Here is a 23,130-nt window from a genome sequence, read left to right as displayed (position 1 = left end):
CAGGGTTTTACTCTGGCCTCGAATCTGTCACTCCATACCACGGTTCTGGATCAGTCTGCCAGGTTCTGTATGTAGCCTCAGCCGCTGCTCGCCAAGGCGTGTGAGATGAACTAGCATGTTCTATCGTTCTACCAAGTCTGGATAGATGATGGCGTGATTGCGAAATCTCAACGACTTGGGGTGTGAGATAAGAGCACAGGGCAAATCAGATATCCACTCAAGAACTCAGCATATCATCGCGAACGCCGAGGTTCAGGATAGACAATGAATGAAATGAACGCTTTTATTAATCGTTGTTGAAATGGAATGCAACTGCCTACCTGCTTCATGCAGTGGCCTCCAGACTCTTGATGACGTGGACCTTTTCAGCACTGTTGCTCGTAGGGTCGAATGTGTATCCAAGCCAGTCCTTTGCAAGCCGCCTCGCAAGTTCCAAACCAATGACTCTCTCACCCATACACAGCACTTGGGCATCGTTGCTGAGAATTGAACGCTCGACGCTGAAGCTGTCGTGTGCCGTCACAGCGCGTATGCCCTTGATCTTGTTGGCGGCGATGGCCATGCCGAGTCCCGTGCCGCAGATGAGCAGCGCGCGGTCGGCCTTGCCGTCGGCTACCATTTGAGCGGCGGCCGCGGCTCTGTGAGGGTACGCCGTCTTGTCTGCGCCGTCATGGCTTCCGACATCCTCGACGAACTCGACGCGAGCGTCCTTTTCAAAGTCTGCCTTGATTGTGTCCTTGTACTTGATGCCAGCCTCCTGTTCATGTGTCAGTCTGGACTTATAAAAATGAAGGCGAGTTTGATGACTTACGTCACATCCGACGACAATGCGGTACTTGGAAACGGGGTTGCTGCCCATCTTGATGGTCTTTTATGATGTGGGGTGGTGAAGCTGGATGAGGGGATTTGGAAATGGAGGGTTATCTGGGGTTTCGGATGTAGGGAGATGAGCATCAGGAAGTACCAAAGGGCGTAACCACGACTTACAATACTTATAAAGCGTAGAGACCGTCATGTGCATCGGTGTGGGTGTGATTTGTCGCGAATGGCTCCCCCCGTAGCCGATCTTCCGCAGCGGAAATCCGGGGTCGAAACGCACCTACGGCCGATTTACTGGGTCCCCGGAAAATCGCACACCATCAACCGACTGCACCACATATGATATCGACCGTTCAGCGACAGAATGAACTCATCTGTAGGAAAATCCAGAGTCAAATTGAACTTCGACATCAGAGGAAGCGCATTCTGATCAGTCTTGCAACTTGTTTTATGAGCTCCATCGACACCCAATAATCCTACACTTACAGATAGAAGCACCATCACGAGCCATGTCCGATCGTCACATCTTCACCTCCTCAGAGGGACTCGTTGATAAGTCTCTCAGAGGTTTCATCTCATACAACCCTTCCCTTGGTCTGGATCAGTCAAACCGTGTGGTCTTTGACTCAACATACGACAAGTCCAAAATCAGCATCATTTCTGGCGGTGGCTCCGGTCACGAGCCCGCCTGGGCAGGTTATGTCGGCAACAACATGTTGGCGGCTTCCGTGTCCGGAGATATCTTTGCCAGCCCGTCCGCGAAGCAAATTCAGTCTGCCATTGAGCGTGTGCCTTCAGCCGTCGGCACTATCCTCGTCATCACAAACTACACCGGCGACTGCCTTCACTTTGGCCTCGCTGCCGAAAAGGCACGGAGTCGCGGGCACAACTGCCGCATGATCATCTGCGGCGACGATGTGTCTGTTGGAAAGGCTGGCGGTAGCTTGGTGGGACGCAGAGGTCTTGCCGGGCAGATTGGTGTTCTCAAAGTCATTAGCGGAGCGGCTGGCGTCAAGGCCGGCACTCTCGACGACATCCATCAGCTCGGTGTTTCTGTCGAGTCCGAGATTGTGTCCATCGCGGCCACCATGGATCACTGCCACGTGCCAGGGCGCACAGAGCACGCTCGTCTGGGCGCTGACGAGGTGGAGGTTGGCACTGGGCCTCACAATGAGCCTGGATATAGCAAGGTCTCGCCTGCGCCGTCTGCAGAGGGTCTGATTGATGAGCTGCTGCGGTACTGCTTGGACCAAGAGGATCACGACCGGGCGTATGTCAAGTTCAAAAACGACGACGAGACAATCCTTCTCGTCAGCAACTTTGGAGGCATCTCCTACCTGGAAATGGGCGCTTTGGTCGACGAGCTCCTTGAGCAGCTTGACGCAAAGTGGAACATTAAGCCAGCGAGAGTGTACTCCGGTCCTCTCGAAACCTCTCTCAACGCACCTGCATTCTCAATTTCCCTGATGAACATCACAGCGGCATCGAAGAAATGCAGCTTCTCAGCAGAGCAAATCTTCCAATTCGCTGACCTCAAGACCAACACGCACTGGGAGTCGATGGCCGGCGCTCAAGCTGTCCGCCGTGACAGGAAACTCCAATTTGTACAGTCGCCTCCCGAGGAGCCAAAGAAGATCGAAGCAGACCGCGACGTCAGGATGGACCCGGCAACGCTCAAGTCTATGCTAAACAAGGCTTGCCTGGCGGTTATCGAAGCCGAGCCCGACTTGACAAAGTGGGACATGGTGATGGGTGACGGCGACTGCGGTGAGACACTCAAGACGGGCGCGTCGCATCTTCTTGATGCTCTAGACAACAAGTACATCGCAGCGGAAGGATCGATCGTCTCAGTTCTTCACGAGCTAGAGGATATTGTTGAGAGCAAGATGGGTGGCACGCTTGGGGGTATCCTCGGTATCTTCTTCGTTTCGCTTAGCAACTCTGTAGAAGAGAATGCGTCGCTGGCAAAGTCGCAAGGTATCTTGCCTCTGTGGACACTGGCGCTCACATCTGCTCTGGAACACCTGAGCCACTATACACCCGCTAAGATCGGAGACCGGACGATCTTGGACACGCTGATCCCCTTTGTCGATGCGATTCGCAACAAGGGCTTCGAGGGAGCGGTCGAGGCAGCGGTCGAGGGGGCCGAGTACACCAGAAAGACCAAGGCGAAGCTAGGTCGCGCTACATATGTTGCGGCATCTGGAAAGGATACGTCGTTCCACCCTGACCCTGGTGCCTGGGGTGCGATGGTTGCAATCAAGGGCTTGCAATCCGGCATGGCTTGAGTAGCTCGAGCTCATATGGCTGCTCTTTCATTTTCCTACATAATTTAGCGTTAGATTTGAATTTACTGAAATCACTCAACTCCAAATTCGTGCTATCTCTCTAGTAGCTCCGCGAGTCGTCGTTCCAAAGCGTCTCATGAAAATTCGCCAAATGTGTCTATGTATAGACAACTTCAACATCGTGAAGCCTCATTTAAGCATTCACCTCAAGTTACCGCTGTTAAACACTGGTATACTTGATTTATAACTGACGGTCTTCCTTAGAACGGTGATTTATGACTTCATATTGGTTCCATAAGGAGACACCTAAACATGACATATCAAAAGGCTAGGCCTCACGACTATTTGAGTGAGTATGGAGCTCTGCAAGTTGCTAGTTGCAACTCCTTAGCTGGCCCGGAACAATCAAACAGATGCGCCATACACCAAGTTACCAACTACAAACGCCACGAAAATCGTCACTTAAGAACCTCACATTTAAGGCCACGGCAGTACTCTGTCTTGCCGAAGCCAGCTCTTGATGAAGCAGAAAGCTGCAATTCGCGACCCGTAACCCCCTACCCCTGACACTATCATCCATGAGCAGCCTCGGCGCTTGTATGACAGCATCATGCCGAGTTGACTATTTCATCTCGACGCTTGATTCGTCAATTGACCAGAGATGCCAGGGGTTCGAGTGAGATGCAAGCACTTTACACATGGCAGACTAAGGCGTTGCCCAGAAGCTTAGCTCTCTCATCTGCCGGCGACCACCCACGCTGTCGGGATCAGACTGACGGTTCCTGAAGGTCGCCCGAGTTGCCGGAAAAGACAGGGGAGCAGCATATGCCATCAAGCTGTCAAGCTGTCAGGTCCTTGTGGCAGATCAGATCTACCAATCGAGGCAGCAGGGGCCTAGCAGCCAAGCTGGAACAGGCCGACGAAGTGAAATTTGATGTAGCCGAGAAGTGTTTAATGGTTTCAAGAGTTGACGAGTAGTCAAGAAGGCTTTTGTGACTCAAGAGGTGACTCGGTCCTTATTCGAGCACGCTCACCACATTCCCCTTTGATCTCCGGCAGAGTCATCCTTTGACTGGGTCGCCTTGTTAGCATCGAGCTCAGCATGTAACTTCCAAATAGCATCACTCCCGTGGGTTGAGGCAACGTCCAGCAAGACTTGTTCTCACTTGGATCACCGACAATATGGCAGTCTCAAGGCAATTCCGTACGAACTAATTGACTATGATTGTGGTCCCACCAGACCATTGCCCAACCTGCCCAAAGACCACCTCACGATGGCAGTGGCACTGCCCTCGTCCGTGTTGACCGGATGACTTCGGTTCGGGAACTCGGCTCGGCGGAGGCTCCGCTCCCGAACACACGCCAATTTCCCTAAGGCAGGCCATGGAAACCGGGGTTCTAAGGGTCGGCGGCTCGGCTTTCTCAAAAGATGCAACATCAGCAGGACCCCTTTCCCCAGGATTGCGGAAAAGTTTTGCCACGTCTCCGCATCGTTTGCATTGGCTGCGGCTCACATCCGGGGCATTCTTCCGGGAAGGGGGAAGCCGTAGGAACGTGGATGATTGCCACATTTCCGCAGGCTTCGTATTAGTTATGACACACTCCCACCGTCTGTGTTTTTACCCCCGGGAAGGAAAGCTGTACACATGAACACATCTTGCGGGACCTGCCCCGCATATGTGTTCCAGCGGCCGGATTTCTTGGGGTGCCGTTCGAGGCTTCAAGGCTCAAGCTGTTCGAGCTTCCCGGGTAGCTTGAGCTCTTGGCTTGTTCCTTGACGTGGTCATGCGGTCCTGATCTCCTGAGGTCCAGACTTTTGGATATTGGAAGGAAAACTGGGACTTACCAACCTCAACGTCACGGATGTTTTGTTGTTGGATGAGACTAGACCCGGAACTATGGGGGCGCTTGAGGGTCCCGGGGAAATCGTATGCGCCGGGTTACCTATTTGGGCAATCCGAGGCCCGGGGCACAGACGTGATCAGAGTGGCGGGTTGGCCGGGTCAATCCTTTTTGAGTTCAAGGGGGTCCAACTTGCGGAGTCTGGGGGTTCGCGGGGGCAAGGTTTTTTGGGGACTTGAGGCTCCTGTTGATGGACCTAACGACGTTCTGCTCACCGTGAGTCTTTGCAAACGGATAGTTCAATGCTGACACGGGGAGTTTGGATAGACTGATACACGCATCTCAGATTCGATTCCCTCAATAATGGAATTTGTACGAGCGATCATGCCGAGATCGGAGCCATGAGAAGTCCTTGCGTACATATCAACCAGGGCTAACAACTGACAAGACGGGAACTGAAAGAGCCAAACACTCCACAAGGATGTCTTACAAGTCGAACCCCTGGGAGTCTGTCAACTTCTGCCGTTTGCCTCCCCCTCATCTCACGATTAACCGGACTGCCCGGCGTTTGGTCACTGATGTCCGGTGTTCGTGCCGCACTGGTAGCTGCCGAGAAACAGTCCTCGCCTTCCACGTACCTCATTGCAGTGCCAATGCTGTTGGTTGACGACAATTGGCCGACCTTCTCCAATGACAAGGGAAGATAGGCACGCTTACCATCATCCTTACCTGGGGGGGTGTGTTGCGATTTGTGCTGGGACGAAGGGTCCTAATCCGAGATGGGTAATGCCGGGGCTCTTTATGCTCGCCGTTTCTGATCTTAGAATAGCAGATCGTGACCAACAAAACAAAGTTAGTCGTCGTGTGTTGCACTTTTTTTCTGGGCCCATTAACCCCCCACGTACCATACTTTGTTGCTCATCGTGACCGCCCTCCCCCCACGAGATCCAAATCTTCCAATTTCTTCTACACGCACACACATCCCACACGCTGACTGGAGAAGGAAGAGAGCAATCGCAGTTTGAAAACTTCCGACAACTCCAATCATGACCCGAGACCGACACGCGAGCCGCGCGAGTTTCGCATGCGTACGATGCAAGAAGGACAAGAGACGATGCGACATCTCTCAGATTTTGAGCTCGGGGGACCGACTGGACCGGTCCTGCACTTCATGTCGGAACAAGAACGAAAAGTGCGAGGTCCGGTACGGCGAGGATAAGCGTAGCCAACGCCAGCCAAACGAGACAAAGGCATTGCAACGGCGAATGCAGGCATTAGAGGAGTTCGTTAAGAACGTTTCCCGGTCCGAGAGTACCAACAAGAACCCAGAGCTGCCGCCTTCGCGGCATAAGGCGGATGACGACTCGGATTGTCTGATGGAACAAGCACGGCGGATTGTCGACAACTATCAGGATGCAAGGACACGTGCCTTTCCGAGTCCTGCCAGCTCTTCAAGTCCGGGGACTCGGGACATGACGATATCTATCTCCCCTCCGGAGGGAGCACAAAGCAATTGGGCTGTGACGTCGCATCAGGACCTTCACCCCGTCTCACACTCTCGATCTGTCTCCTTCTCGGGCCAAAACAGACCGAAGACCGACGATATCACGCACAATGGCATTCGATCCATCTCCTTTTCAGGGCCAAGCAGACCAGAGTTTGACTGTGTCTCCGAGGGCTTCCCTCCTGTCATGGAGGAGATGGGTACACCCGATAGCATGCATGACTTTGACCAATTCCTGGGCTCTTCCACCCTATTCCCGTACTCTGAGAACCAGACCCGCTCAAGGAGTCCACGCGGGGAAGGCCACTCCTTTGAGGACGACTCAAGCCAACAAGCCCGCGGTGCCCTCGAAAGCTTTCCCGAGCCAGAGCCCATTGTTTCCCACTTACTAGACCTCTTCTGGAAATGGCAATCATCTCATCTTCTTGTCGTTGACCGTGCTTTATTCCTGCGCCACAGAGAAATGTGGGATGAGAGTGAGGGACACCACGGGGATCGAAACCACTACACCCCATGTCTGCTGTACGCAATCATGGCCCTGGCATCAATGATTAGTCTTGATAAGGGAGTTGTGCGGTACTCTACTTCTACCGGCGGTGTTGCCGGAGAGACTTTTGCGAAGCGAGCGCGCTCAATGTTCGATCTCGAAATGGACCACCCGACCATCTCCACTGTCCAGGCGGCATTAATACTTGGTTCTCGCTATGGGGCCATGAAGGACAACTCTCTTGGTTGGATGTACAGCGGTAAGACTGTTTTTCCAACCATCGACAAGTTTCAGCTGCTAATAAGTTTCTTTTGCCATAGGTATTGCTTTCAGGATGGCAAGTAAACTGGGTCTGCATCTGGACTGTTCCAAAGCTATTGCGTCTGGCAAGATGAGTCAGGAGATGGCCGAACTCAGGAGGAGAGTATTTTGGGGCTGCCATATTGAAGACAAGTAAGTGTATCAGAGGAATATGTATGATCTCCGATAGTATTGGCTAACCTTTGAGCGTAATCAGTCTCTTCAGCGCTTATTGTGGGCGGCCAAATTCGTTCATGGAGTGGGACATCTCCATTCCTATACCTGAACGACACGTAATAAGTGTTGACAAAGAAGACGCTGAATCAACTTCATTACTTTTACATCACACCTCGACGCTGTCAGTGCTGTGTTCTAAGATACTGATTAGTATTCACCGTCAAAGGCGCCATTCATCGACAGGTGAGATGCGATTGAAGGCATCTCAACTTCACAGAGCCCTATGGCAGTGGCATCACGATCTTCCTAAGAGCTTGACATGGTCCATTGACTCAAACGTCTTGGCACAGCCCCATGTCTTCATCTTACAGTAAGTTCCTTATATATCCAGCCTAGCTGAGGGATTTGTAGCTAATGAAACACGCAGGATGAACTTTTACTTCGCTCTCATTCTGCTCCACCGACCATTCCTCCGATTCTCTTCAAAGCTTCTTGACATCGACGACATGAGCTCGTCGCCCCTGAACTCTACACACGCATGCGCCACAGCAGCAGCAAACATTACGAAGCTCGCAACCACCTACAGGCGGTCTTTCAACATGAGGCAGATGCCGCCATCAGTCGTTCACTTCATCTTCATCGCGGGTAGCATCCATCTCCTCAATCTCCGCGCAGCACAACCAGGAAACCACGAGGCCCTCCTCCAGAGCTCCACCGAAGCATTGTCCGAGCTTGGAAAGTCGTACCCCGTGGCGCACAAGGCCGGCACCGAGCTGGAAGGCTTGATCGATAAATGGAGGTCGGCGAAAGAGGCCGAGAAGAGGGCCGCTGAGACGAACAGGGCGGCGCAAGAGATTGGGAACACGATGAGCTCTGGATGTGCGATTCGGCCGGGCGTATCTGGTTTTCTCGATATTGATTTCTCTCCATTGGAGGAGCTTGGGGAGTTTATGGATATGAAAAAGGGCCAACAGCCAGCCACAAAGTCTGTATTTGAGATGCCACCTGATGTTGAATTCCACGAACAGCTGTCGCTGGACCAAAGCGGCAATGATTGTATGTTTTTGGGGCAGGATTGGCTTCAGGATGGAACGGGTTTCGAGAGTATGGACGGAAGCGGTTGTCCTTGGATGTACAATTAGTGGCAAAAAGCTGTAGAGTTGCTCGAAGCGCTGTATAATACCACGAACTCGATGTTTTCAGATGAGCATTGCTAGCCACTTTTACCTTTGAATAAGCATCATAAGAGTTTGGCTGTAATCATCAGTGGTAGTGGATTTAGCAATCCCAGCTTGATGAACTGCCATCCCGTCGCTGGATATGCATATAAAAGCTGACCCTTGTGTCTCAGTTACGACCACATTGCTGACGTAGTGCGGTTGTCGAAAGTCTTGGACTTGCGTTTGAACATAGGAGAGGGTGACTTCAAATTAGTTCAAGTTTATTTCCACAAGTAATCGTCAACTTCTTCTTCAATCTCATCGATGTCAGTTGTCGGATCGATAGCGACCAAGAACTTCATCCACAGGTGCGGACGGAATGCCGCCTGCAGTGTAGGCCCTGAACATCGGAGGCCCTCCGAGCCCTTCACTGCTATGAGCTACCGACACTAATTGCAACGCGGTCAATGAACTCCACCAAAGGGGGCGTTTCTGCGCTAAATAGCAGTCACATAGTCTGAGCCCACGGGGTATCCCTGTCAACTCTAATATCTTGGCCCCTTTCCATCTTACCCGGAACTTGCGGGAAAGAATATCATCTCCTGTGGATTCATTGAGTATGGTAAGTAGCGTGCGTGGAGAGAATTGCCAAGTCCAGAGAATTAGAGAAATTAGAAATAGCGTTTTGGAAGCTGTGAAGCTTCAAAGGGGCCTGGAGCTACAGAGCGCGCGGTAAGTTTTGGTTTTCGGGAGCAAAGAAGCTTTCACCTTCTTGCACCGGCTAGCTCTCACGAAGTAAGACCTTATCCAATATAAGAGAGTTCTCGAAACCCCTTGCCTCATTTCCTTCAATTTTGGGATGGGGAGATTTTAGTTCGTGTCCTCACAAAAGCCGAAAGAGAAGGTGACTTCTCCCCGGTAAAGCGGCATAATGTCAATTAACGTTTCCTAGCGCATCTCCCTGACTCGGTGTAATTGTGGCAGCTTCCGTACGAAGTGCCCGTGATACTCCCGGCTCTCATAGTAGTCGATGACTACTGTGTCGTATAAATCAATGAAGACCCCCAAGTCGCGACGATCTTGCTTGAATTGCAGGCCAGGTTGTGATGGGGATCTTAAGTGTCCTTTGGGCAAAAGCTGCAATCATGCCTCGTTACTCTTTTATCAAGTCACTCGTTTTTTCTTCATTCATTTTAACCTCTCTGGCCGGGAGAAGTCCAGTCAAACACCCAAAACCGTATCATGAGGTGTCACAATTGTCGAGCGATGCCTACATTGGGTTTACCGGCAGCAGCACTACGGATCATCTAAATCCTCGACAAGAAAAGACCGTCGATGGACTAACATCCATCGACACCTTCACTTACAAGGGGGAAACATGGACAGCGTACGAAGACATCACTCGATTCGACGGCCCGCTGGTCCTGGTGTCAGCTTCTGGGACACGTAGAGAGATCAAGCGATACGTTGAAGCCTCCACGGACGAGTCCGTATCTATCAACCGGACAGTAGACGCTTACTTTGGGTTGGATCCTGCAAACGATGTAAATCTCAAGCAGAATGATGTGTTGGCAGAGCGTCTTCTCCAAGATGGCGAGCCGATTGAGGAACACGTTCGCGATGTCATCGACTTGTCCTTCCTGCCATGGGATGTGTACCTCGGAAACGTCCAGGCAAACGACACCATGGCACTTGACTGGCAGTCCATGACAAAGAACTACGCCCCTTGGAATGACATGTCGGAGGCCGCGGACGGAACTCACTCGAACTACACTTTCGATGGCCTGCTTAACGGATGGATGCCTGCTTCTCGAAAGATTTACCGCGGTCTTGTCGACACAACCGACTGGGTTGATATCACTACCTTCGCCGACGTTGATTCTCCAGATCCCGATATTGTTCACATTTGGTTCTCCATCAAGTATGTCAAGGGCGGGGTCCTACGTGCACAGAAGTACGCATTGGATTACAAGCAGTTTTTGCCGTTGAAGGCGCATCCCACCGCCGATGACTATTACCCTGCTCTGATGCGATTCGCGGACTACTGGGACTCACATGTCAAGGACGAGATTTCTTTGACTCTGCCAGACATGAGTTGGTCTGATATGGGAAAACATGCTTTTGGTATGGAGCTTGTTAATCGCGCTGGAGGTGTCACTCCAAGGTACGGTGCCTTTGAACGCGACTACGGCGGATCAGAGTACGACGGCTTCCAAGACATCATGACCATGTCTCTCACAGCCAACTTGGCCTGGGGACGGTTTACTCAGGCCAAGGCCATCCTTGAGAACTACATGGACTGGTATACCTACGACAACGGAGCCATCAAGATGCGTGGACCTGCTGTGCCCCAGTTCGGCATGTCACTTTCTCTGATTGCGCGCTATGTGCAGTACACGGGTGACACTGCGTTTCCCGAAAAGTACAAAACAAAGATCCTTGCCTGGGCCAACATGCTCACAACCCGGCAAGACGAGAACTTGAAGCTCCCCAAAGATGATCCGTACTACGGCCTCATCTCTGGCTGGAGCGAGTCTGATGCTGCACTGAGAAATGATGCCTGGCGATTTGAGAAGCCATACTGGAACAACGCGGCGTTCGCTGCTCGCGGTCTGAAGGACCTTAGCAAGATCGAGACGTTTGCTGACCATGCCAACGACTGGAACGCTCGAGCTGAACAGCTCATTAACCAGACATCCCTAAAGCTGGACCAATGGATTCAGAGGAACTTCACGCCTGCTTACGTTCCTGTCCTGCCGAATGAGACGACACATGTTCTCGAGGACTTGGCCGAAAAGGGGGATGCGTCCTCTCAGTGGTGGCCACACCGCGTCTACTCGGAACTCCTTCAGGCATCAGTGCTCTCATCGAATCATACCGACATGGTGATTGACTCCATGCGCGCTTACGGAATCACCAGCGTGGGTGTGGTCGCCAACGTGACGCCTCTCAGAGCCGACACCCGCGACATTCTAGGCTTCATTTCTTACGGCTACGCATTGTCGCTGCTTCTCCAGGACCGCCTTGACGAGTTTGTTCTCTTCCTGTACTCTCATAGATACCACGTCTATAACAGGGGCCTATGGCTTGCGGCTGAAGTTGCCGGAACTGGAGGTGGTTCCAGCACATACTGCCAGCCTTCGCAGTTTACAGTTCCCGTCTTGCTCAGGGCAGCGTTGTTATTCGATCACCCCGACAAGGAGGCTTTGCTTGTTGGACGAGGCGTTCCGAGAAAATGGCTTAGCAAGGGTAAGGTCGCAATCCAGAGGGCTCCGACCAAATGGGGCCTGGTCGACCTCGATATGCAGTCGGACGAGAAGGCGGGTACCATCACTACGGTGCTAGGCTTCACCAGGGCGCCTCCAGCTGAAGTATGGGTTAAGCTGCGGGTTCCGGAGGGAGCCCAGCTGAAGAACGTCACTGTCGATGGTGTCGCGACGGAGTGGAACGGAGAAGAGGTCATACTGAGGCTTACCTCAACGGCACGTAATGCCACTGTCATAGGGAAATTCTAGGCGCTAGTGTTCGATCGAAAGAGTTGATTACATGCCCCATTGAGAGTACCGAGAATTGTAATGTGCCCCCATTGGATGATTGAGCTCAAAATATGTCTCCCTGGGCGACGGTGATCGTTTCCTATCCCTCATCCCATGCCCAGTCTTTACCACGTTTCTCAGTCCATCAGACTCCGTAAAAGCGGTATATAGGCTTGACAGTTGATGACCAAGGTATCCGTGAGTCATCATACTTGTTCTCAAAGGCCATGGTAGAGTCCAAATCTAGGACTAGGTAGTCATTGTTGATGAATTGAACCTCCATCTTGTGAGTTTGCCACCAACGAAGTGGCTTCATGTCGTAGAGACCCGCGGTCCGCGGACAAACGAAGTCAACGGCGCCGATGGTAAGGCCAGGTCTGATTAGAAGCTCCCCCTCCGAGAGCTTTGGCTTGACCATGACGGATGACTTTGTTTTCTTAATGGCTTCACGTGCTTTCAAATGAATTCCATCCGGACAGGGGACATCTTGCTCCCATAAGCAAAACTCCCGCCACCCGACAAACGGATCATGGGAGTAATCGCCCGAGTCTTTCTCAAGTATCGGTGTATCAATCTCCTCCACGGTGAACAATGTCAAAGATCTGTCTGCTAAGAAAGCAGTCCTCTGGAGCGAGATTGCCCTTGATGTCGACAAAGTTCAGTACCGCCCCCGGGTTACGCTGTGCTAGCAGCAAGCCTGTCAAGCCGCGCATGGAGTGGCCGACAAGGTGGAACCGTTTAGTCTTGTGAGCGTCTAAGACTGCCTCAGCCACGGCGACGAGGAATGGCATGGGGAAAACGTTGTAGTCAGAGCTTGTGGAGGCACCGCTGCCGGGGGCGTAATAGGCGATGATAGAGTACTCGGAACGGGGGTGTGATGGGTTATATCTGTGAAGTCTTATTTGGTACTTCCAAAGCCGTGGAGGAAGAGGATGGGATCCAGTGACCCGTCATGGCGAACCGTAGAAATATCAAGATTGACATTGTTAACAACGAGTGAGAGCTCTTCCCAAACAAGATGGTGAGACGATGGCGTTATGCCGCTGATAGGTGGGTCGAATTCTGTTCCTAGCATGATGCCTTCGTCGTGTGAGGCGAGAGTGCTTGTTGAGAAAGGTTTTTGAAGGAAACTTCGTCCTTTAAAGATGTAATAGGATATAAGGGAGATGTTCGGCTGAAAATTTCAGTCCCCACTGTGAGTCGCCGTTATGGTCCAAACACGACGGCCAGCCTTTCAATGCCGGCGGTCTTCGATTACTACTGGATCCGCCGGAGCGGGTTCTGAAGACCGGCGCTGCGGCCGAAGAGCTCGGCACCGTGAAAGTTTGACCATCGGCACCGCCATATTTTGCCGATCGGCTTCTTCTGACGCTTACAAACATTTAGTGGTTGAGTCAGCCATATGCTTCACATGAAGGACCTGGCTTCCGTCGTAGCTTAGCCGTACTGCCTCGTCAATCGCCGTCAGAAAGCTGGCTATTACTTCAGTCGGCTATTCTCATACTTAAGACCGATACCAGCGATACCAGGCACCTGATTATGAATAAAACATGTAAACTAACAATACTCAGGGTGGACATTGATATCATGAAACAAGTTACCGATATCTAACTCAGGTGAAGCCTTCATTTTACTACACATACTCTCACCTGAGGTCAATGACCGAAAGACGCTGGAATTCGGTCGGGAATGCATAGGCGAAATGACATCAAGTCTAGCTTGGCTGCACTGCCTCCATCCACTGAGACAACCTTGGCCAGCTTATAGGTTTGAACCGGCTTGGCCCGAGCTTCAAGTTGAACGGGGTCGATGGGCAATGTCAAGGAAAGCTATGTGTAAGGAGAGTAATTCACTGAGCCTTGAGCGGGAGTCTGGCTATTCGAATTGGTGGAGCGTGAGAGCCATTGCCTAGTTGAATGAGTTATTGAGTGACCAGAAGAAGAATAGCGTGAGATGGAAGTATCTTAGCAGCCAGCTGACGACGACGGACGTTCTGAGACCCAATGGTACTCGTTTGCGAATAGCCGGGATCTACTATTCGCGATGCACTGGGCCTGCTCCGGACTCTGCCGGCCGTGAAACCGAGTGCGGTGCTGGTGTCCGAAGCAGCGGGATGGCACCATTCCGTCAATGTACCTAGAAGGATGTTGCCGCTGAAGTCTTGCTGCTTGAGTGTTTCGAAGTGCCTGGCTGGAGTGCGAGATTTGGCCACCAGACACGAAGCTTCCTCCTACGCTGTTCATCTCATGGACTGTCATGCATGCGAAAACGAATCATCGTAAGAGAACCAGCTGCTTCAACCGTGACATCCGCCGACTCTTCCGAGTGAGACAATCGGATGCCTCCGCGCCGCAATGTACAGAGTAGCAGAGCGTGCACCCACGGACAATACAGGGTGAGCCTTTCTCAAACAAAGATCAGGGATGCACTGCCATCTGAAGACTGCCGACATACGCCAAAGCTTGTGTTCCTTCGCTTGAGACGACAGCTGACAAGGAGTTCACTAGGTGTGTCATACCAATCAAACACTGCCCGAATCTCTCAGCTTGAGTGAGATTGAACGAGATTGGCTACCCGGTGGGCGAGATTTATCATTTGAGTGAGCCTGGGATGACAATGAACAGCCCTCAGTCGAAACTCAAGTGAGCGACAGACTGTCAGTGCTTCACTGCTTTCACTGGAGTTAGCCAGCGTTTGACTGTCTAGGGGCCCCTTGCCAAGCAGCAATTCGGCGGAGTCATGTCAGGGGTGAACCGCTAAAATAAGAATGACATCACGTTGAAACGGGACAAGATATGCAGTGAAGCCCCTTTCTTTTCCTGCCACACTCTGTTCGTCCCGGTTCCCGCGGGTCGAGCAGTGACCTGGGTGAACAGACGGGGTGTTCTAACGCGCATCTAGAACCCAGAGATCTAGGTTTGGACTGCAGCCTGCGTTTGGATGACATCTCATCATCCGAATAGAAAACATTGAATCGTCACATGAAGCCTCATCCGAACTCTCAAGAAAGCTTACGCCCTCGACGCCTTCAAAACCTTGATGTCTTGCTCGGTCTCGCTCGTGGAGCGTTAGGCGTTGAGCGCCTATTCGTACAACGGCATCGTCAATAGAGCATAGCACGTACGAAGCTGACCAACTAGTCTGCCGCGCATTATCCCGCCATCAATCTGCAACTGGCCATCGCCAGCGCTACTCCATAGAACAAACACGCTGTTCACTGCCGCCAAGGATGGACCGCGCGGCATCGAGGCAGTGTTGCAAGAAAACCGGAGCTTTCTTAGTCGCTTGGTAAACTCCGCTGATCGCACACAGCCAAACAGCTTCAATCTTAGCCAAGGGCTCCAAGATTGACTATTCGTACTGAGGGCGTACCAAACTCGAGCCCAGCAGCAGCGACCCGTCGTATTGAATCCTTCTCCTTTGCCCCTGGGCGCACGTCTCGTATTTTGCTGGGCAGCGTCGTTCGGTTCTTGGTTGTGTTAAGATTTGAGTCTGGACCTCCCTTGTGGCTCCTCAATCTCTAGAGGTGCTCGTTTCTAGTATATTAAATCAATTGTCTTTTCCTATCGATTCCATATGCCAATCTTTGTCTCCTCATTCACCCCTTGATCTTCAACGGACGGATTAATACCTGCATCAGCAATATTGGAAAGCGCCACTTTTCTCTCCAGGTCTCTAATTGCTCTTCATTGCGTCTCTCACTCTGATCAAGCATCGGTCTCGATTCCTCGAACAAACAATCTGATCATCGTCTAAAGCTCTGATCAACCACCAAAGATCTCGCCCATCACTCGATCGACATCGCAAACAGTATCCAACGAAAATCAACTCAATACCGGCATCATGAAGTACACCATTGCCTTCGGACTCCTCTCCGGTCTCGCCGCCGCCCAGTCGGCCACCACCTCCGCCGCATCCTCCAGCTCAACCGGTCTGGCTAGCCTCATCGCCCAACTCCCCAGCTGCGCCGTCGGTTGCCTCAGCACCGCCGCCAGCGATATTGGCTGCTCCGCGACAGACTTCACCTGCTTGTGCGCCAGCCAGGACAAGCTCATCTCCAGCCTGACGCCTTGCGTGCTCACTGCTGGCTGCTCCACAACAGAGATCGCTGGTATGTTGCACATCCAACCTTGTGTGACTTCCAGTCGTCACCGGTGTTCCGTCGATCAAATCTATAGATGACTGACAAATCTCTTACAGCGGCGGCAAAGATCGCACCGTCAATCTGCTCAGAAGTTGAGAGCAACCCTGCCGCATCCGACCTCGCATCGGCATCGAACCTCGTAACCGGCGCCCTCGGCACCGCGGCCGCTACCGCTAGCAGTGCCACATCTGCCACCGCGACACCCGCCGCCGCCGCACGGCCGACGAACGCATACTACGGCATGCTCGGCGCCGTCGCCCTCGCTGCCGCTGCTTTGTAAAATATTGCATAGATGGACTTTGAAGATACCAGCATGAATACTCTAGGGAAACGGCGCATTGTAGGGACTACGGTTTTGCTTCAGGGACTTTTTAGAATGGCATTTCGGGCTTCGTGATGGCAAGCGACATAGTACGTTAGATTCAGGTTCCATCTGGCTCAATGGGTATGTCTGATAAAATGTGTCTATTCTCAGGAATGGCACATTCGGTGATGACATGGACCGGGGCCAACTGCGCAGTGGCATTCATTCTTTTCGCGCTTCAACGAGTTTGTCAAGTATGAAGAGAAATACCGTTATGTTCATCTTGGAAATTTCCAAGTCCGGTCGAGTCAAAATGGGAGATGCTATCGGCGTGTCACGGGCTGCAATGGTGATCCGGTCGCAAACTACGGCAAATCAACTTGTCCAGGATTTGGAGGTGCTCTCCAAGAGAGGGTAAAAGTATTGATCCACTTCAATCTCCCTCACGCACCTTCCGCTGCCCATCGAGCCTTCAACCTCTTCACCAACGTCGTGATAAATTCTACGTCGGTGACGTCCGACAGTCCTCTCAACGTAGGACTGTCGTTCTCGGTTTTCTCAGTCATGTATGCTAAAACGCCCTTATTCGCAGAAGCCGTGCGTCCATACTTACTCTCGAACCAGTCTAGGAGCTTGATGGGCGGGTTCTTTTTCGGGTCCCGTTCAGACTTCCGCAACTTGTCCATCCACTGAGCTGTCGGTAGACTCTCAAACTGCAGACCGGCTTTGGCCAAAGAAGGGAGCATATCATGAGTCCAGTGGAAGCGCGTCGGGTTGAGGATGTGGTACACCAGGTCGGGATCGTTATCGCGCTCGCTGGGCTGCCGGGTTGTGTAGGCATTGACGAGTTCCAAGATGGCCGTCGCAGCATGATCGACCGGCAACCAAGTCATTTCCTATCGCCTCATTAGCTTGGTCGCACGTTCTAGGCTTCTCATGTAAAACTCACCTCGTCTAGATTCGGTAGGGAGCCTAGCGTAACAGCCGTTCGGATCATTAACGGGATACCCTCTGTCGTATTCCACTCGCCGACCTTACTGTCACCAACAAGCTGTCCGATCCTCAGAACTCTTGCAGGCGCACCGGCACTCAGGTTCGCATTTCGCGTGAGATGCTCGGACACCCACTTTGACCTCGCGTATCCCGTTCCCTGAGCCCACGCCGGCGTCGAGACCGGACCCTCCGGCACTTTCCCGGGTCTAGGTGACCCACTCGACGCGGACACTGACGAGCAGAAGAAGAAACGTGCGGGGTTAGGCGTCTCGACGGACTGGCACAATTCGATCAGGTTATGAACTGCCTTAATATGCTGGTCTTCGAAGCTCTGTACAGAGATGTTGAAGTTTACGGCCCAGGCGCTGTGGATTACAATTGTGAGCCTCGATTTCAGGTCGGCGAGGCGGGCGGGGCCGAGGCCGAAGTCTGGGAGGCCTAGATCGCATGAAATCGGCACGATTTTGGATTGCTGGAGGGGAGTAAGAGATATGTCGCGCCAAGTAAGTGAGGTCGCGATGCGAGATGATGCAGCGGCGTCGTCGGGGCCGCGCACGGCTGCCCAGACTGAGGATACGGTTGGGAGAGCGGCGAGCTGACCGAGAAGGTGAGCTCCTAAGCCACCTGTCACCCCTGTGAGGAACTGTGAAGTCAAGATTAGTTGGCGCCTTGAGGTAGCGACGAGGTTGGGGTCACTTACCACGAGGTGCTTCTCAGGTCTCGGGGCCGCGCCAGCGACGTGAGCTGTGAAGGAGGAGTACTTGGCTACCAAACTTTCCATGTTCTGTAGCTCATCTTGGGTCGCTTTAGCTTGGCCGTCTCTCAAAGCAACGAGGTACTCGGAGAGCTCTCGGATGTTTCCAGTTTCATAGAGAACGTTCTGACCCAGTTGGCTTTGTCGACCGCCCAAATCAATTTCCCTCTTGATGAGACTCCACATCTGGATGCAGTGAAGGCTATCTACGCCAGAAGCGAAGAAGTCTGCGTCGATGGAGGGTAAGTTGACGCCCAACTGAATCCTGAGTTGCTGCAAGAGCCAGGTTTCCAGCTCTTGACCCTCCAGGGCCAGCGTACCCCCTTCATCCTCATTCTCATACCTATCGTAAGCGATCTGTATATCCTGATTGAATTGTTGATAGAACGGAACTCGAATAAAGGTCCCCTTGTCAGTACGGGGGTATTGTGTTTCTGATGGAAGCACAATAATGAGCTCTCGCGGTATGCGCGAGAATGACTCGGCTTTCGCATTAGCAGCTTCGACTGCCGGCCAGATCGCTTCGATGTACTCCATATCAGATAGGTTTGCGGCATTATCTGCCTTGACGATTAGAGCCCCGGGGTAACTTCTCTGCTCACCAAAGACGATGGCTTCCTTGACAATCTCTTCTTGGCGAATTCGCCCTTCGATGGGAATAGGAAGCACCTTTTCGCCATTGATCAGTGTGAATCTGTCGTCGAGCCTGCTGACGTATTTCCACCAGTCCGGCTGTGTGGGATGTTTCACGAAGAGATCACGGGTGCGGAATGAATTTGGCGGGGAGTTCGAGTTCGAGGTCGACTTTGAAGGGATGCCGTCGAGGCAGACGCACTCGTAGATCCCCGATGAGATTTCATCCATCAAAACGTAGGGCTTCGCGGAGGGAAGGGGACGAAGGTAGTTCCAGGCTTTATCGCCTGGCTGCCGGACAGAATTCATCAATCTGCCCACTTCGGTTCTTGAACTCGTTAGCGCTAGTGCCGACACGGCTGGGGAGCCGAGAGAGCTGAGGAAGTGGTCTTACGATCCGTAGTTGCCGACGAGGTAGACCCCATTATTGACCAGCCGGTCACCGAGGTCGTCTGGACAGCTGCTACCCCCGAAGAGAACGAGCTTCACGCTTGCCAAAGCGCGGATGCCCTCGTCTGTTTCGGCTAGTAGCTTTACGATGTAAGGAACGACGTGGAAGATCTCAGGCTTGACACAGTTGATCATCTGGATAAGGCTTTGCCTCGTCAAAGGCAGGCTGTAGTTGCAATAGTAAATAGGTTTCTTCGAGTATATCGAGCGAAAGGTTTCATAGAATCCGTGGCTGTGGAATAAGGGGGAAACGATGAAGGCTCGCATGTTCATATGAACGGAAAAGGCCCCGATGCAGCTCTTGTGAGTTAAATAGATAGGCTTTGGAAGGCCTGTCGAACCGGAGGAGTGGATGATGGCGGCAATCTTCTTCGATTCTCGCTCCGGATCATAGGCCCTAGAGAACACGGGCGCATCTTTGCCGTAGTAGTCAGAGTGTGATAGCAACGGTAAAATATCCAGCTTCCGTTTCAGCTGGACTTCGGCTAGGACAGAGTGGAAAGTTGATGTGGTGAGCATGGCGCCGCAGTCCGCCAACTCACAAAGGCGGGCGATTCCCGGGCTCTGAAGTCTTGTGGAGAGAAGAAACACTGCGTAACCTAACCTGCTGAGAGCCATAATGGTGATGACGACATGCAGACCAGAGTGAGCGAGGATTCCTATTACAGGAACGTTGTCGGACTGGGAGTCCTTATGAGGAGCAAGAAGTTAGTAGAAGATTGACCGCGAAAGTTGAGTGATAGTGTGGCTTACAACGCAAGATAGCCCCAACTGCTGTAGTTTCTGCACAGCGGCGTCGACATATCGGTCCACGGCGCGAGCGCTGTGCTCTTCGAAATCTAGTAGGCCCTCGTTAGGGTACCCAAGTAACGGGGCATTATCGAGTTCGAGTGCACGCCTCTTGATGAGTTCATCCAGCGTGAAGAAAGGGCGGTCCTGGCCAGAGACCTTGAGTTGGCTGACTGTCGTTGCCGTTGTCTGAGTTGCCATCGTGAGAAAATGCCAGGATGTGGACTCATCAATCAAAACCTGGATGTCTTTCAAGTTGAGATTCGACCAGGCGATAGGAAAGAAAGTCGTCCAGGTTCGACATGAAGCCGAATTTATGCGCAAGCGTTTTGTAAACGCCGGCCCCGGTGGTCCCCCACCTAATCGGCATTGGATACATTATCCGTGTAGCAATTCCGTCCCGTCTCCACCGCGAGCCGTAGAGGCAAGGTGCATAGGTACTGAGCTACGTATGCCGGGCGCCGGGTGCTCTAAAGCGTCTCTTGCCGGCAGGGGCTTTGGGGAGAATAAGGCCATCAATCATGTCCATGGCCCTTCACATTTTCTGTAAGGGGGATCCCGACCAAGTCCAGATTTCCATCGAAAGTATGATGTCAACTGTAGACATCTTACTTCCACAGATGGCTGTAGATGGAAACTTTGCTGGTGGTTTCGCAATGGGGGGTGGGCATCAGCTAGGTATGCTCTTGTCGTGTTCCCAGGAATTACTCAGCCAATCATTGGAGTAGGAGCGGCTCTTCGGCGGAGTGGCTTGAATGGCATTATACTGTAAGCCTAAGAAGATCTTATTCTCGTCATCCTCCTTGCCTTCAGTAGCAGCGTCTATCAGACTCGTAGATAGTAGTTCCAGTTCTTTCATTCCTACGAAAGCATCATTCCTTGATATTACGGTAGAGTCTTGGATCTGCATCCAGTCATCATACCTTTTCTGACCTTTGCTACGGATTGCTCAAAAGCCTGGTACAAGTGTTGCTGCACCTGCTTGACTTGGAGAATTCTTCACACATACACTCACTGTCTCTTACATCTTGAGAAATTATGAACGGTCCCACGGCTTTAGACGCATTGTGTTGATCCTATCAGCAACCCCCACGGCAAAGGAAATTCATGGATAAGTACGGATCCAAGCTCATCAGTCCCGGTTATAGACGGATCTTCTCCGGCGGCTGCAGATGGAGATCATAGCGCCAAACGTCGTAAGCATTACCCCACCATCAATTCACCGGCCTGGATTGAGGTCTTGCGCACGCTGCTTGTCCGAAGTACCCCACAGGGAAGCTAAGCTAGCACCACTGCACCCCAGATTTTGATGTGGTGAACACTTACTCCGGGGAACTTCAACGTGGCGGCGAACAAGCTGCCAGATGAATCTCCCTGATCGGTTATGTCAAACAACGCATGTTTATTGGTGGATTCTGCAACAAGTTGGCCGTGATCGACCATGAAACAAGCAACTATTCCTCGTTGATATCCGGTCTCGAGAAAGTCTCTTCCGCATCTTATAAGATTTGAAGATATGGTCCCGGAATTGTTTAAAAGGGATGTTAATGACCAGACCATGCCTCAAGTGAGGATTTCCACCCTCGACTGAAATCACTCTAGATTCATCAGCTCCCAAAGCCCCCGAAGTCTCCAAACCCACAGTCTACGGCCATGGAGAACACCAAAGACCAAGAGGCACATGCCGGCCATGTAGACTACCAAGAAAAGCCTAAAGACGGTCTTGTTACAGGACAGGCCGACAAGTTTGGGTCAGTCGCCAAAGTCGATCCCAAAGAAATTGCACTCGTTCGGAAACTGGATAGCTATCTCATGGTAAGCGAACCATAATCACTCATCGATCGCAATTTTCTTAGCCCCAGATAAACGCAAGACTGACATCGAGGTCTTCCCATAGCCTATGCTATGGTTGATGTACTTCCTAAACTTCCTCGACCGTAACGCTATCGTCAATGGCAAGCTCAATAACCTCGACAAAGACCTCAACCTGAAGGGATCTGAGTACAATACCTGCGTCAGCATTTTTTTTGTTGGGTCAGTTACAGGATCACAAGAGACTTGGACTTAATGTGGCGATGTGGAGATATAGCTGACACGTGAAGCAAGCTATATCACAGGGCAGATTCCGTCCAACATGCTGGTGACACGCATCAAGCCCGCATATTACATGTCAGGCTGGATGATGGCATGGGCTATCGTGTCGACTCTCATTTGTGTTGTCAAGGACTATCACGGAATGCTTGCGTGCAGGTCAGTCAGGAGCGCTTGATCCCAGAAGCTAAAGACTGACGATGGACCTTGATTGACAGGTTGGTGCTTGGTCTTACTGAAGCACCGTTTTACTCAGGCGCCTGCTACCTTGTCAGCTTGTTTTATACGCGCAAAGAGGTTGCAACACGACTGGCAGTATTTTACACAGGCAATTTGCTTGCAAGCTCATTCTCTGGTCTGATCGCCGCTGGCGTCTATGCCGGTCTAGATGGACGGCACGGCTTGGCCGGGTGGAGATGGTTGTTCTTGATACAAGGTGTTATCACAAGTAAGACTGCGTTTCAAGGATTTCCGATAATTCTTGAGCCTTGAGGCTAATGACATCATCCAGTTGGTATTGCCGTGGTAGCTTTCTTCGTGTTGCCCAATGCTCCACTCCAAACTTGGTGGCTTACCCGAGAAGAGCGCGAGTTAGCTCATTCTCGCGTTGCAAAGGATACGACTGAAAAGCGACAGGGGACCAGCACATGGTCTGGCCTCTGGGAAGCTGTCACTGATTATCGCACCTGGGTCTTCGCTCTCATGGGTAATCTTCACCTCTCAGCTAACAACTTCAAGAATTACTTACCGACAGCCGTTAAGTCACTTGGTTTCAGTACCATAATAACGCTTTTGCTAACCTGTCCCCCGTACCTGATTGGAGGTGTGACATCCGTTTTGGTATCATGGTCATCAGGAA

At 52.0% G+C, this 23,130-nt stretch overlaps 7 protein-coding genes across 7 annotated transcripts; 4 read left to right on the top strand and 3 right to left on the bottom strand.

Moving 5' to 3' along the window:
- Positions 1 to 265: 265 nt before the first annotated feature.
- On the bottom strand, positions 266 to 1,026 carry BDP55DRAFT_673680 (ribose 5-phosphate isomerase). The gene is made up of 3 exons (XM_060575612.1): positions 933 to 1,026; positions 812 to 894; positions 266 to 757 (listed from the first exon to the last, which is right to left on the bottom strand). Exons 2-3 carry the CDS (start codon positions 857 to 859, stop codon positions 326 to 328), a joined length of 480 nt encoding a protein of 159 aa, XP_060426132.1. The 5' UTR covers positions 860 to 894; positions 933 to 1,026; the 3' UTR covers positions 266 to 325.
- An 87-nt stretch (positions 1,027 to 1,113) lies between these two features.
- Positions 1,114 to 3,193, top strand: BDP55DRAFT_673679 (dihydroxyacetone kinase). Its single transcript, XM_060575611.1, has one exon. It carries the CDS (start codon positions 1,329 to 1,331, stop codon positions 3,105 to 3,107), a length of 1,779 nt encoding a protein of 592 aa, XP_060426131.1. The 5' UTR covers positions 1,114 to 1,328; the 3' UTR covers positions 3,108 to 3,193.
- Positions 3,194 to 5,995: 2,802 nt separating this feature from the next.
- Positions 5,996 to 8,559, top strand: BDP55DRAFT_558909 (fungal-specific transcription factor domain-containing protein; the record flags this gene model as incomplete). Its single annotated transcript, XM_060569851.1, has 4 exons — positions 5,996 to 7,199; positions 7,261 to 7,393; positions 7,458 to 7,787; positions 7,845 to 8,559. 4 exons carry the CDS (start codon positions 5,996 to 5,998, stop codon positions 8,557 to 8,559), a joined length of 2,382 nt encoding a protein of 793 aa, XP_060426130.1.
- A 1,163-nt stretch (positions 8,560 to 9,722) lies between these two features.
- On the top strand, positions 9,723 to 12,092 carry BDP55DRAFT_635104 (uncharacterized protein; the record flags this gene model as incomplete). Its single annotated transcript, XM_060572742.1, has 1 exon — positions 9,723 to 12,092. One exon carries the CDS (start codon positions 9,723 to 9,725, stop codon positions 12,090 to 12,092), a length of 2,370 nt encoding a protein of 789 aa, XP_060426129.1.
- Positions 12,093 to 12,258: 166 nt separating this feature from the next.
- Positions 12,259 to 13,188, bottom strand: BDP55DRAFT_635103 (uncharacterized protein; the record flags this gene model as incomplete). Its single annotated transcript, XM_060572741.1, has 3 exons — positions 12,259 to 12,738; positions 12,779 to 13,001; positions 13,061 to 13,188. 3 exons carry the CDS (start codon positions 13,186 to 13,188, stop codon positions 12,259 to 12,261), a joined length of 831 nt encoding a protein of 276 aa, XP_060426128.1.
- Positions 13,189 to 15,592: 2,404 nt separating this feature from the next.
- On the bottom strand, positions 15,593 to 20,527 carry BDP55DRAFT_706330 (uncharacterized protein; the record flags this gene model as incomplete). Its single annotated transcript, XM_060578054.1, has 6 exons — positions 20,145 to 20,527; positions 19,336 to 20,081; positions 18,255 to 19,269; positions 17,511 to 18,197; positions 17,013 to 17,457; positions 15,593 to 15,633 (listed from the first exon to the last, which is right to left on the bottom strand). The coding sequence occupies exons 1-6, from the start codon at positions 20,379 to 20,381 to the stop codon at positions 15,593 to 15,595; spliced, it is 3,171 nt and encodes a 1,056-aa protein (XP_060426127.1). The 5' UTR covers positions 20,382 to 20,527.
- A 1,017-nt stretch (positions 20,528 to 21,544) lies between these two features.
- Positions 21,545 to 23,130, top strand: BDP55DRAFT_616348 (major facilitator superfamily domain-containing protein; the record flags this gene model as incomplete). The annotated part of the gene is made up of 5 exons (XM_060571265.1): positions 21,545 to 21,995; positions 22,078 to 22,214; positions 22,287 to 22,430; positions 22,490 to 22,719; positions 22,783 to 23,130. Coding segments are annotated over exons 1-5 (1,021 nt in total), but the record flags the coding sequence as incomplete, so codon positions are not given.

This window comes from Colletotrichum godetiae (assembly GCF_030913485.1).
Source record: "Colletotrichum godetiae strain CBS 193.32 chromosome Unknown BDP55scaffold_40, whole genome shotgun sequence".
Classification (NCBI taxonomy): Eukaryota; Fungi; Ascomycota; class Sordariomycetes; order Glomerellales; family Glomerellaceae; genus Colletotrichum; species Colletotrichum godetiae.
The sequence above is the reverse complement of the archived record's forward strand: the minus strand, read 5'-3'. Positions and strand labels throughout refer to the sequence as shown.

Coding starts and splice junctions, on each gene's coding strand:
- BDP55DRAFT_673680 (XM_060575612.1), bottom strand. CDS start 859: ATGGGCAGCAACCCCGTTTCCAAGTACCGCATTGTCGTCGGATGTGAC. Junction 758..811: donor GCATTGTCGTCGGATGTGAC/GTAAGTCATCAA, acceptor ACACATGAACAG/GAGGCTGGCATCAAGTACAA.
- BDP55DRAFT_673679 (XM_060575611.1), top strand. CDS start 1,329: ATGTCCGATCGTCACATCTTCACCTCCTCAGAGGGACTCGTTGATAAG.